Raw genomic sequence first — 14,733 nt, 5'->3', positions numbered from 1 at the left:
CTAAGCCTTGAACACAGTGGCAATAGACCTGTGGCCCAATTACCTGAGTCCTTGTAAATGCCATTACGAAGGTTTAAACCTTTAAATTCCATAAAATGTCCTCAACCTGAAGACTACTATCTAATACTTCCTGACTATGTGTTATGTGTTTTGTTTTATTTTATTAGTGAACTTCTTCAAGATCTGGAAAACTGTGAAAATGATCCTGTGGCCATAGCAGAATGTTTTGTGTCCAAGGTAAGCCCCATTCATTTTTCAGGGCCAACCAAGGCAGACAGCATGTGCAGCTTGTTTTCGTTTTAAAGTTAGGATCAGTGGTGTGTGTGTGTGTGTGTGTGTGTGTGCACAGTTATAGAGGAGGGGTCTGTTAGCTCTAGTATTCCTATAGTATGTATGGTAGTTGAATAATGATATTAATTCTTTTCTTGGAAAGCCTTAAAGTTTGAGATGGGAGAATCCAGAATAGAGAATGTTAAAAAAAAAAAAAAAGGATCCATATAGATCCATATACCATACCTCTAAATTCACTCCAAAAGTTCCCAAGAATCTACATGTTTTGTTTGTGTTAGGTGTGGTACTAGTCTGGTTGATGCTGTTACCCTTTAAGGGGTAAAGAAGAGCAAAAGTGGTTTCCTAAGTCTTAAAAGTACCCTGGGTTTCCTGTTCTTCTTCTGTGTCACGTAACTTGACATGGACTTGACAGGAAGACAGGTGTCAGCAAGTTCACGCTCTGAGCTTGGAAGGCTGATGTCCCGCAGTAGTCCCCATGCTGCTGTCTGGCACACACAGTATCCTGTCTCATTCAAGTTTCGCTTTGAGACTCAACAACTTTTCTATGGAAAACCTCTAGAAGAAATCAACTTGCAGAAGAACTTTATGTGATTTCCGTATGAAGGTTTGACGTGGGCGAGGTTGAAGCAGGTTCATAGTAGTCCTTTGAAACCAACCATCTATTAGCATCTCATTTAGAGCCCCGAAGAGTCCAAGATGACTAAGGTGTTACCCCAGCCTTTGCTGGCTCTAGATTGTTCCACACAGTTAGCTCTGGTGGCCACAGACCCATCTTCGTGGCTGGGAATGCAGAGTTAACAGCTCTCTGGGTTTGAATGAAACCACTAAAGGGCACTCAGTGGGCCTGTATATAACCCCTCCTGTCTTTTCATAGCTTTGTGTGGGTTCCCATGTAAAATGTTGGTACACACATGCTTACACACACAATATTTTCTCCATAGCCACCCTCTTTGTAATGGATTCTCTTATAGGGTAGGAAATGAAAGAAATGAAAACAGGGGAAATGGTGTAAAAGCAAAAGGAGCGTTTCAAAGAAGATAGGCATCTGCGCAATACTGACGTCTTAGAGAATGCTCGGCTTCTACTCCTAACTGTAGTCACGAGCTGATTAAAGTGCTTCCAGCGTTCGCTTAACTCTGGCTTAATTGCTCACATAAAAGTTTGTTTATGTGCCTCCCTGCCAACTCCTAAATCTCATTTTTCATTGTAATATTGCCAAGTTTAATTAGAAGACCAACTTCGGAGCTCGACTCTTTCACACGGGAGCAGGAGTCGGAAGGGCGTGCCGGCTCTGTGCGGTCCACTTCTCACTCAGCACCCTGACATTTAGACGGGGTTACGTCTCTCTGAACCGCCACCAGCTGCTCTTCTCAGGGAGGGATGGAAAATTGCTTTAATTGAGAGGTCATTAGCAAAAGAGGTAAAGCTGGCAGTTGACTTTGCCTTTATGGGAATCGCTGGGGCTTACACAGAGCACCATCTTTGGCCTGGCTTCCTTGTGTGGTGTGTGTAGGCTAATGAAGTCCTTAGCTGAAGAAAGAAAATACTGTTCCATCTTACCAACTGCTTCCAGAAGAATCAGGAGGACATTGAGGGACAGCAATAAGCGTTCTCTCCTGGGCCTGATGCCCCATGTGTATTGATCCGCACTCAGGACTCTGGGAGCATCTTGAAAAACTTAAGTTTGTCCCCAGATTGCCTTCTCAGCCACTCTCATGCTCATCCATCACTGGACTGTCAGCACAGCTTACCCTGGGCAGCTGAAGGAGCGATTGCCTGACTTTTTAGTTCCCCTCAGCCTCCTCTCCCCTCGTGCTCAGTCGCCTCCCACAAGTGCTATCCTTCTTTCATAGCTGAGGAGAATGAGAACTCATTCACACAGAAGGATGGGACCAATACTCAGAGCATGTAAATGCATGTGTGCATGCACACACATGTATATACATAATACACACAGACCACACACACACACGTGTGCGTGCATACGCACTTGCCACATGTTGGAATTATCATCAAGAAATTTCTGGTATTGAAAATCCGTGTAAAGTCACTATCATGTTCCCCATGCTAAGAAAACATCGCTGGAACCAAAGACTGTAAGGGAAGGGGGGAGGAGAGAGAGAGAGAGAGAGAGAGAGAGAGAGAGAGAGAGAGAGAGAGAGAGAGAGAGAGAGAGAGAGAAAGAGAGAGAATTTGTGGCAGAAAAGCACTAACATCACGGACTTCTTTCCTCTGTCACCCATTCTGCAGCGGTTGGGTGTCCTGTGTGCTCTCTTTGGCATCCCTGTATGCTAAAGCTTTGCGTTTTGCATAATTACTTCCTTTTGCATGCTAATTATAATCTAAAGGTCTCAAAGTGTGAGGATAGGGATGCTGGTCTATCCCAGGGTGAGAGACCAGTGACTCCAAGTCAGTGTGGAGCAGTGGGGGAAGCTGTAGTCAGCTGTGTGCTTGCTGAAGGACCTTTGCATTTCTCATCCCTGGAGGCAGGGCCATCCTGCATAGCCAACACATGTCTAACTCAATGTATAGAGAATCCAAGTGGAGGCTGTAGTGGGGCAGGTGTTTGCTAGTCTCATAGGATAGCATTTGCTGTGTGAACCTGTAGGTCCATGGCCCATAGAACCTATACTTTGTCAAGAGAGGCCAAAACTCAAGTTATTTATGTTCTCCGATGCCTAGAAGTAGACAGCTAATTTAGGAATTATAAAGTGCTATATTGGAAAATGTGGTACTAGGTTTAAAACGCTGTTTAGGCTGTGAGGAAACAGATTCAAACTGGCCCAGATACTATGGAGCGGAATCTGGCTGAATCTAGTATTTAGAAATTGGACTTTACCCTGTCACCTACCAATCCTGTTGCCAGAAAGCTATTCATAGGATAAACTGACAAAATGTCAACACGTCTGACATGATACTTGGCACTGGTACTTGAGACTCCAAAGACTACAGACAACCTAAACAAAACCCTGCTTGAATAATCTTTTGTATGCTCAACCAAACAATGGAGTACAGTGGAGCTATGCAAGCAAACAAGAAATGTCTCCATACAGTGCTTGGGGGAGGGGGAGGCCGCTAAGTGTGCCCAGCACAAGTTTCTCAAAGCACGGTCCCTGTACCTGTGACATCAGCGTCACAGGGGAGTTTCATAGAAATGAAACCAAGTAAAGGAAAAATTGGGGTTCAGCCCAGTTATCTGTTTTCATAAACTTTTCAATGATGTCTACTTAATTTCACTCCTACATGTGATTTGATTATCTGATAAAGGGATGTCTGTGTTTAAAAACAGGATGACTGATAAGATTTAAATTATAGGAGAAAGGAACTGGATGTGGAGGCTGAAATCTAAGAGGAGAATCAGGAGTTCAGGGCCATCCTCAGCTACATAGCAAATTTGAGGCCAGCCTGGATCACAATGAGACTCTATTTCAACAAACAAGAAAATTGAGGAAAGGAAGGACTCACCTAGAATGGAGCAGAATGAGTTAACTTCTCTGAATATGTCTTTATATGGAAACCTGGATTTGCATGTATATAATTGAAAAACCCAAATTAAGGCTTTAAAAAACCAGCTCTATACACCAAGAGTAAAGTGAAGCAAACACAAAAAGGTGTGTGCAGTTGGTAGGCAGCCATGCAAAGGGATTTCTAATGGACTTGAAAAATATGTGGTGGCCAAAATACACCCAACACGTGTTTATGGTTATGTCCCTGTTCTCCTGTGGAAATTATAATGTGCTCTGGGATGATGCAAGCAAGTATTAATGTTAGTGCCCTTGAGGAATGAAACTGCCAGGAGAAATAAAAGATAGAAGCAGGAATGTTCCAGAATAATTAACCCTGCGGTTCTGAATCTGAATGACAGGTATTTTGTCACCCTTATTCCAAATGCTTAGGACCAGAACAATTTCAGATGTTTTCAGGTTTTGGAACTTTTCGTGTACGTAACACAGCATCTTAGGGATAAAATGCAAGTGTGGACACAGAATACAGGAACGCTTCCTCTGCACCTAGGCTCAAGTGATTCCAGATAATATTTTCAGTGCAGCTCTGGCTGCTGCTTCCCAGTGCATGAACTCAGGTGTGGAGTTTTCCATTTGTTTCATCCTCCTCGTTCTCAAAAGATTTGGATTCTTAGCATTTTTTTAAGATATTGCAATAGTATGGACCAAGTCTTCTTTAAAAATCTCTTACAAAAACAATATTTCTAACTTTGTCCATTTAAAAGCCCTAAAAATAATGATAAGCCCAATAGTTAGAGCATTCCTAACACCCAGACTGGTCTCCAAATACTGCTTGCTACAGAGGGCCAGGGTTCCTGGGAAGCATGGGTGTGGGTTGTTGGGAAATCCAGATGTTCTGGAATATTTTATCACACATAAACCATGAAGTATCTGAAGTATCATGTCACAGACACACGAAAGCTGGCATCAGAGGAGACGTGCCTACTCGTCATTTGAACACCAGTGTGATGGTCATTCTTGGTTGTTAACTTGACTACCTCTGGAATTAACCAAAACCTAACTATCCAGGCACACCTGTGAGGGATTTCTTAGTTAAATCATTTGAAGTGGGAAGATCCAATTTCAATCCAGATCTTTAGAGGTGGGAAGATCCACCTTTAATCTGGGCCACACCTTCTTTTGGCAGGCTATGTAAAGGACATGGAAAAAGGAAGCGCTCTCTCTCTCTCTCTCTCTCTCTCTCTCTCTCTCTCTCTCTCTCTCTCTCTCTCTCTCTCTGGCTGTATGCTCTCACTCTCTCTGGCAAGTCTATTCCTTCACTGGCATTAGAACCTACTTTTTTGGGATTCTGATGTATACTGAAAACCAGTCGAGACACCCAGAATCATAGACTGAACTGGATTCTCAGACGTTCCATTGATGTCCAGACAGCCATTGTTGGACTTACTGAACCACAGCCTATAAGTCACTTTAATAAATTCCTTCCTAGATGGATGGGTGGATCCATTCTATAAACTCTCTTCCTCTAGAGAACCCTAACTTATATAACAAGCAAAGACAGTTCATTGAAAACAACTGAACCTCATTAAATAAATATGTTCCTGTTTATGAACTTACAGTGGCATTAAAATTCAGATAGGCTCTTTATGGGATATTAAGAAACCAACTCATTATTCTGAGAATATCAAATAAAGAAGGACTAACTGAACTAGAAACATCACCATTAGTAACCCTTAGAATCAGACCTAAATACTAATTACCAATGGCTGTTAACATCATACCAAAAAAGATGTCCAGGCATATGCGCCCCCTGATGGGAGTATAGTGCAACCTATGGTGGATTTTGACAAAATATAAAACCTCCATCTGAGTAAACTTCATTCAGTAGTGCAACGAACAGGACACAGAGAGGAGCCTTTAGTGTGTCACCAGGACCACTGAGACAGGGACCTCATGGGTGGAATGAATGTTGTGGTTTCTGCAGCAACTAAATTACAAGGTAAAAAACAGTCAAGACTTTATAAAGATCAATGGAGTGTGGAGGATTCACCAAAGACGCTGAGATGCTGGGTTCCAGCCCAGTGTTACAAAGCAAGCAAATGAGCAAAAACAACCAACCAGTTGATAACATTTGCTGTGGGCTTTAAGTCAAACAGTGAACTGGGAGAGGAAAGAAAATCAAACAAGGAAATATGCACAGTTATTGGCACACCTCATATCATGGAATTATTTAAGGATGACCATGGAATTGTGATGATTCTTGACTAATGCTTAGAGACAGGGGCTGGAGAGACGGCTCAGAGATTAAGAGTAGTGTCTGCTCTGCCTAAGGACCCAGGTTTGATTCCCAGCACCCACATGGTAGCTCACAAACATCTGCAAATCTAGTCCCAAGGGAGCTGAAGCTGCCTCTGAGCCCCAAGGACACCGTGCTTACATGTGGCTCTTAGACATGCATGCTGGCAAAACACCCATACACATAAAAAGTATGGTGTAGGAGGTCCTTCTTTCTATGTGTTGCTTGAATTGGTTAATGAATAAAGAAACTGCCTTGGCCTGATAAGGGAGAACTTAGGCACTAATTTCTGGGAGGAAGAAAGCAAAGTCAGAGAGATGCCATGGGTCCCCCGGAGACAGACCCTGGGAATTTTCCCCAATAAGTCACAATGGCAATACACAGATTAATAGAAATGGGTTAAACTAATATGTAAAAGTTAACCAATAAGAAGTTAGAGCTAATGGTCCAAGCAGTGATTTAATTAATACATTTCTATATGGTTATTTCGGGGCTAAGCTAGCCAAGCAGCCGGAATGAACAAGCAGCCCACTCCTTGCAACAATTGGCGCCCACATGGCTAGCTAAAATCCATGTAAAAACTTTTTCCCCTTTCTTCCCTTCTCACCCTTCCTTCCCCTTCTTCCCTTTTTCTTCCTCCTCTCTTTCTTCACCTTCTCTTTTCTCTCCTCCCCCTTCCTCTATGAGTCCCTCCCTCCTTTCTCTTTTGGACAGTCTTACTGTTCAGTCCAAGCAGACGTCAAGCTCCCAGTCCTTCTGGCCCCGCCTTGTACCACCATGACTGACTTGACAATTGATTTCTTTCCTCAACGCAGTCCACAGAAGGAAAAAGCCAGTCTCCTATCTCTTCAGAAAACATAATTGTCATCGTTCTTCATTGACCTAAGTGTGCTCTATTTCCTTCTCTTGTGATCCAGTTTGTAATGTCTGACTGATTTCCTAATTACTAGGTGAAATAAGATAAGAAAACAATGTTTGTTTTATATTTATATGTCCTACTCAGTGAGTATCAATGTATCATTTCCTATAATATGAATTCACATCTGGAAGCTAAGATAGCCTTGGACGTGAAGCTTTTAGGGAAGGTCAAATGGGATCCATTTGCTAATCAAACCTTACTGCTTTTGAGAGATGGCTGCTGTGCTAAGATGCATGTAGGTGGGTAGGCTTGGGCTCCGCTCTCAGGTGATATTCAGTAGGAGAGAGGAGTCAACAGGGATTATCTGTCACGAAGACAAATGTGGCCCCTGCCCTGACCATGATGAGCCAGATAGGTACACAGAAAACATCAGTGCCATTTGGTCAGTGCTCCCAGACATGAATGCTAGATATGGTGGATGGCCACAATTAGAAACAGTTGGCTCAACCCAGAAGCTCAAGGAAAGCTGCTTGGAAGAAATGCAGCTTAGACTCATTCCCAAGGCAGTGGCTATGCAGAGGGAAAAACAGTAGTAGCCATGGGAAGAGAGGACTACATATACAGGGCTTGAGCGTATGCAGCAGCTCTCATGTGTACTCCAGCATAGTCTTACTGTATGGTGTGTAAATATAACCTACTTATATGTCCATAAACACCTTGGGGCAAAAACTTTATTTTCATCTCTTCCTGTCTTCAGAATCATTGGGACACAATAGGTATTCAAAGTGTTTATTGCACTTAATGCAATATGGATTGCATTATATGGATTCTGGGTAAAGAGAAGTGGGCACAGATGATGGCCACACAGATTCAGGGGGCGGACCAATGTGATTGGAACAATAGAAGCCTAACTGCTGTTGCTGGTATTGTTTTTGAATGAACGCTGTTGTCTGTGCTCCTGGGCTTATGAAAGTGTCTTTTGTTTCCTCGCAGAGTGAAGAGTTCCACATTTATACTCAGTATTGCACCAACTACCCAAGGTATGGCTTGGAAAGGGGTGGCGCTCTCCCTTTTGTTCTATTTCAAGTCATTAGATGCAGTGTATGCCTGGCACTGTGCTGAAGACCAGAGGAAATGCAAAAATGCGAAGAACGGTGGATCCCAGATATTGTTTGGTGCCTTTTGGACTGGGAGGATCTGTGGAGCTGGAACGGGGAAAAATCATGTGTGACGTAGAGTAAGACCAGGAACACGGCTCCAAAAGAAAATTGACATATCTTTGTTGTTGCACAGGGCTATTTACTTCTCTGTTAACCTTCCATTATGTGTGCCACATTTTGAAGATATGTTTGTATAATATAACTAGGAAGAAAAAGAAGTTCTGGTTTTGCTTGGTATGCTTTATGAGCTTCCCAAGTTTTATAAAGTTCAGCAAGGACGGGTCCTGAACAGTCAGCATGAGGAAGGGGGGCCTCCAGCCTCCAGGGGTGGTTGGCTCCATTTTGCTCGTATCTAAGATTGGAGGTGGGGGAGCAGTTCAAGCAGCAGCCTGGACAATGTACTGATCGCTGAGTAAGAGCCAGAAGACAAGGCTACATGTAGCTCTAGGCATTTCTTTCCTCTCCCCAAGACATTTATTGGGCTTTTTTGTCCTCAGCAGTGTTAAAAGCTATAAAAGCAAATGCTGAGTTAAGCATGCACAGTGATGCAGAGATTCTGGGGGATTAAAGGGATGCAGGACACCCACCCCAGTGCTAGAAACCCAATAGAGTCTTATCAAGTGCAAATCCATCACCACCCCTTCCTTCTTCCCACTTTATGGATGACCGTGCTGAGAGACCCATGACAAACTGACTCCACAGGGTCCTGTAGCTGACAAATGGCCTGGTGAGGATGTCAACCAAGTTGCTCCAGTCTCAGGCCATCCACCACGGTATCTTCATAAAGTTCTGGATCTTTCTGTGAAGTCATGATCAACAGGCTCTTGCAGCCCAGCCAGAAAGAGGACTGGGGTGACTTGCACACTCTTGGTCAATCTTGGCACAAGTCGTCCACAGGAATACAGTATCAGTAGAATCCTCGTAACTGTCAAGGGAAGGAAGGGCAAACACCCCTAACCTGCAACCCAGGAGTTGCCTAAAAGGCTAGTGTGTAGTAACAAGCCTGAAGTTCAGAATTACTTTTAACAACCACTTCCCATTGTAAAGTTTTAGTCTTCTGTAAGCGGTGTTCAGGATGTGACACCATGGTTATTCATTTAGATGGACAGCTGTACTTACCCCGGGTTTCTCTTAAAACAAAAACTCCACGTGCGTATTCAAGCATTTGCCATAATCCTGGTCTATAGACTCACCCATACTTTGCAAAACACTTAAGCCTTTTTTTCTCTGATACAGAATGAACTATGGGATGCATCAACTAAATCTCATGGTCCGTAAGCCAAAATGCCATGCAGCAGAGGAACCATAGAGTCAGCCCCCAGCCTGTCCACAAAAGTTCTTCCCAAGCAAAAGGGAAGCCGTTCAAACTGACAAATCAGTGAGGTGCTGGGGCTGACGGTCAAAGGGGCTGGCTAGGGAGATCTGTTTGTGTGCATATCGCTGTGAACATACCATCCAAAGACACAACTTCAATATGGAAACTTTCCAAATCAAAGCTTCAGAAGGCTCTTCTGGCTTACTGATGAAATCCTCTGCTTTACCTTCATGAGCTGTTTTGGGATCCTGGGAAAGTGAGCTCATGCGTGCAAGAAGGATTTTCAGAGCCTGTCCTTTATGCTGCACTCTTCCGTGCTTAGGGCAGAGCTGCAGAAACTAGGACCCAGCATTCCTGCCTTCAAGCAGCTTGTATGCTTTGGAGGGGCAGAACCCGATTGCACATACCAATGCAATAGTATAATAAGGGTGATTAAATACCTGAGTGGGAATTAATATGGTATGGACTCAGTAACATGCAGTGGAAGCTAAAGACACATAAAGTAACAGGAAATAACCCCAGTGGGAGAGTTAAGGACAGTTTCCTGGAGATTGTATGTTTTGATTTTGAGTCTGCCTTTAAAGAAATCCGTGTTAACAGAGGGACATTCTCAATGAAGAAGGCATATCCAGTTCTTGTTCAGTGTGTGACTTTCATATCTACAAAGAAATATTTCCGTGCCTGTCTTCAGGCAGTTTGCCTGGAGACTCGATGTTCCCATGTCCCTTTCTTAGCAAGCCACAAGTGCCAAGATTTTTCTCCCCACTTGAGACCCAGGCTGGTGGTTCTTAATGTGGCAGGCACACCTTGGCAGGTGACTTCTTCCTTCATGCCAATCACGCCCCAGTGATTTCACTGTGGAGAGGGACAGGTAGGTCCCCCTCACCTTCCCCTGAGGACAGACACAAAGGAGGTCATGCCATTGTCCTCAGATGCCTGCCCTATTACTGAGATCTCCGGGAACCTGGAGTGTCCTGTGCCCTGATTTGCAGTAGATTCCAGTCTTGAGCAAGAGATGGGGCCACCAGTCGGCCACCAGGCTCCTGAGCAGCTGCACTTGATTCCAGACGGCTTCAGAGAAATGCCCAGGTCACACAATGAGGACTTTAAAATTCAGGACTCAAGGGAGAAATAAATCCATTTAAGCTGGTCTTTTCTAAAGCAGATAGCACAAAGGGATTCTAACAGGTTAATGACAAGACTTTCCACAGAGTCGCATTTTCTTGTTTGCCTCCCTCTGATTGTCTCAATTAATCCTGGAAACATGCCAGAGACTTGGGGGAAGAAAAGAATAAAATGATTCCCACCTGCATCCAGGTTATACCGTAACACCAGGATTTTAATTTGCGTAGGTGTGTGATATAAAATTCTAGCAACTAGCTTGATGGGGAAGGGGTAAGCATCGTTAGAACTGTTGCATTAAGATGCTCTGGAGCTACGTATTACTTTGGGAACTGCAGAAGGAACTCTAGCCCCCTTTTCTATCAAGAAAGAGGAGAAGACTGACTGTAGTGGGGGCAGCTAGTCAGAGTTCCTCTGAGAAAAGTCAACTCCTAGAAAGTGGTACAGTAGGCACATTTCACAAGCCATCTGAGGCGGCTGACAAGTGTCCTAATAGGAGGCCAAGTCTGTGCTAAATAAAGGAACTGTTTTGTCTTAAACCAGGGATGCTGTGCCTTATAACCTAGCCTGTGGGAACTGGGTCCAGATGTGCACCATGAGAACTGTACAAAGACATCTGGATGGAGCAAGTGTAGGGGCTGACATCCAAAGCAAATGTCTCGTGTCAAGCTACAGTGTCTTGGCATGGGGCTGTGTGTTCTTGAAGCCCAAACCCATGGTTCTATGCCACTGAGTTCAGTTCCCTTTTCTAGTTCAAAGGGACACCTTTCTCTGCCTTGCCCCGAGGGATTCTGGCCGGGAGCTAGCTCTGTTTAGGATATTTCCACCAAGACTGGCATTTAAACCTCAAACATCCATGTAAAACATGACATCCTCATGACAAAACGCATGTGCTTCCCTTGCAGGTCTGTGGCCGTGCTCACTGAGTGCATGAGGAACAAGATACTAGCCAAGTTCTTCCGGGAGCGCCAGGAAACTCTGAAACACTCACTGCCCCTGGGGTCTTATCTCTTAAAACCAGTTCAGCGGATTCTCAAATATCATCTCCTTCTACATGTAAGTCTCGACCCTTGCTACAACTCTTGCCAAGGGATGGGGACTTGGGGTGTGTCTATTAAGTTGGGGCGGGGGGGGCATGCCATAAAATGTTGTTGTCATATGGAAACGTTTTCTACACTCATGCTTCACAACTGCTTTAAGGAATTCGAGACGCTTGTTGCTAGGGCTGCAGCCCCATCGACAACAGCCAAGCTGAAGGATTAGTTGGAACTTGGATAGTGATGGGACTGAGAAATGCCTTGTGCTCGACAGGGTCGGTTTCAGGCAGGAAGCTAACATCTCAATGAAAAACAGATTCCTCTTCCTGTTTTGCCTTATTTCCATGAGACCCAACTGAGTAGGCAGCTGGGAGGGAAAACTTTCCTACACTGGCCCTCGTGTGAGAGAAAAGAGAAAGTGCTCGAGAGGGGGCGGACAGATGAACAATGCCTTCTCTGAGTAGGGGCTTAGCCTCACTTCTGGCTATTGATCCTTTCTAGTGGTTTCCACTGCTTGTATAATAATCAAGAAGGCTTTGGAAATGAGATGGATGTCGCTCTCAGATTCACCTCTCATATTCTTTAATGAAGTCTGTAAAGATGGAGAAAATTCTATTGAGGATCATTTGCGTTCTACAAGTAGGATTTGCTTAGTATGGCAGTGGAGGGCAGCAGAACAGTGGGCTTGAGGAGCAGAATCCTGAGGCAAGTCTGTCTGCCTCCAGATCTCGTAAGGTGTCATGTTCACTGTGGCTCATAGACATTCAGTAAAAATGAGATACTGTTTGTAATCTTCTAGTATGTTTACCAGATTAAGAATTTTTTCCTAGAGGGATTTTAGAGGTAGAGGCAGGAGGATGAAGATGTTGGTGTCGTTCTCAGCTGGACAGAGGGTGAGGAGCCTGCCTGTGCTACATAAGACTTTCTTTAACCAACCAACCAAAAAAATAAATAAAAATTTAAACAAAGGGATTTTAATCTAGAGCTCTGTTTTATCAGCATACCTGGTATCTCTCCCACCTAGCTACCAATCAAGCCCAACCCAGTCTCGCTTCCAAGATCAAACAAGATCAGGCGTGTTCAGGGTGGCATGACCATTGACCGTGTGTGGTGTCTCTTTTGAAATGAGTCTAGGTTTCTAACTGGGGCAATCATTTCTGGTTTGCTGAGTTCACATATGTAAAATTTTACCAGAAAAATGTCTTTGTCTAGTTGCTTAAGTAGCTCTTCTTTGGAGAATCATCTGTTGTCTTATGAAGGCACACTGGAAATAGTTTTTTAATTCTTACACCAATCCTAATGACCAGCTAGATTTAGTGGGATAAATTTGCTAAGTCAGTGTCCAGACCATTCTTGAAAAAAATAACACCTTCCCAGAATACATCTCTGCTAATCTATGTTAATATGACATATAAGACATCAGTCTCCTAGAGAATCAGATAGCCATCAATCAACAGAAATCCAAGGTCTCAGCTCCTCTGAGCAATCAAGATCCTTACAAAATCTTAATTGATATTTATAAAATATTATGAATGAAGAAATAAGGAAAGAATTGTAGCTGAATTAATCCCAAATTATCTTCTTGTTGCTTTTGAAGTATTTTTGCTTTTACACATAGCTTAGAATATCCCCCCAGAATTCACATCACATCAAAGTTGAGCCATACATGTGCACCCTCACAGGAACAACCCGTGAACCTAGAGAAGCCATTTGCTTCATTGACTACATGGGGGGGAAATCTAATAACCAATTTCTTTTTTTTAGGAAATAGAAAATCACCTTGACAAGGACACCGAAGGCTATGATGTTGTGCTGGATGCTATAGACACGATGCAGCGAGTGGCCTGGCACATCAATGACATGAAGCGGAAGCATGAGCATGCTGTCCGCTTGCAGGTGAGCCAGGCAGCAGTTCCCAGCTGGTGCTCCAACGCATCGCTCTTTCCAGATCACATGTTCAGGCTGCATCAGTAGTGCCCCTCACTTATAGTCCTCACCCCAGTTCTCCCTGAAGACAGGTCAGAGCATGGACAAAATTGACCATTGATTAGAGTGGCTACATAGTGTTGAGGGAGGCCTCTCAGACCCAAAATAAACACACAGAAACTATATTATTTGCAATACTGTTAGGTCAATAGCTTAAACCTCTTTCTGGCTAGCTCCTCTACCTTAAATTAATCCATTTCTGTTCATCTGTGTATTGCCACATGGCTATGGCTTACCGGCAAGGTTCTGGCACATCTGTCTCCTGTGGTATCTCACTGACTCTGCCTTCTTTCTCCCAGCATTCAGTTTAGGTTTCCTGCCTAGCTCTACTCTGCCCTATCACAGGCCAAAGCAGCTTCTTTATTCATTAACCAATAAAAACAACACATATACAGAAGGACTTCCCACATCAACATAGGACAAACTTTATCACTTTTAAGCTAATGGTTTTGTTATCGCTTCTTTGATGACCCCAATTAAATATGAGTCTCCAAAGGCTTTATCTGATATAATTACAAGTCAATTACAATTCTTGCTCAGCAAATTTTCTCCAAACTATTTAAGGAATTTAAAGCCCACATTCCTCTCTCACTAGTTTATACAAAACCATGACATACAGTGTTAGGGTGATCATAGTGATCATAGGGCAAGTGACCCATTGGGGCGACTAGAGGTTGAAGCAGCTCCTTTGCATTTTACTTGAGACAAGAATCTCAAGCACATTATTTTAGTCTCTTCGGGTTTAAAATGTGACAGTCAGGTGACAGGTTTGCTAAGGTCCGTTCAGTACCAATATTATAAACCCTGAATTCTCAGGAACTTTTCCACCCCCACAGGAACTTTTGATTATGTCCTAGACTCCTCAAAAAATGAGCCACTTAGAAAACAAGGAACTGGGGAGAAGGTTCAGTGGTTAAAAGCATTTGCCACTCTTGCAGGGGATCCAGGTTCAGTTCCCAGAATCCACACAGATGGAGGCTCACAAATGTCCGTAATTCCAATTCCCAGGGGATCTAACACCGTCTTATGGCTCCATGAGTACCTGGCTCACACGTGATGTACATCTGGACATAGATGCAGGCAAAACACTCATACATAAATCTTAAAAAAAAAAAAGCATGTAGCCAGGAGCTATCTCTAAACTCGTGACCCTTCAAGTGAGCCTGAAAGACTGAAGCCACAGCTGAACCAACACAGGAAAGA

The 14,733-nt window shown here is 43.6% G+C and overlaps 1 protein-coding gene across 1 annotated transcript in view; it reads left to right on the top strand.

The window, feature by feature from the left end:
* Plekhg1 (pleckstrin homology and RhoGEF domain containing G1) overlaps window positions 1-14,733 on the top strand; it is a 135,798-nt gene that overhangs the window by 94,816 nt on the left and 26,249 nt on the right. The window contains 4 exon segments of the mRNA XM_038340543.1: window positions 168-237; window positions 7,904-7,950; window positions 11,413-11,563; window positions 13,309-13,440. Coding sequence (XP_038196471.1) covers window positions 168-237; window positions 7,904-7,950; window positions 11,413-11,563; window positions 13,309-13,440 — 400 coding nt within the window.

This window comes from Arvicola amphibius, chromosome 8 (genome assembly GCF_903992535.2).
Source record: "Arvicola amphibius chromosome 8, mArvAmp1.2, whole genome shotgun sequence".
NCBI lineage: Eukaryota > Metazoa > Chordata > Mammalia > Rodentia > Cricetidae > Arvicola > Arvicola amphibius.
Note: the sequence above shows the minus strand (reverse complement) of the source record. Positions and strands in the feature narration are given on the sequence as shown.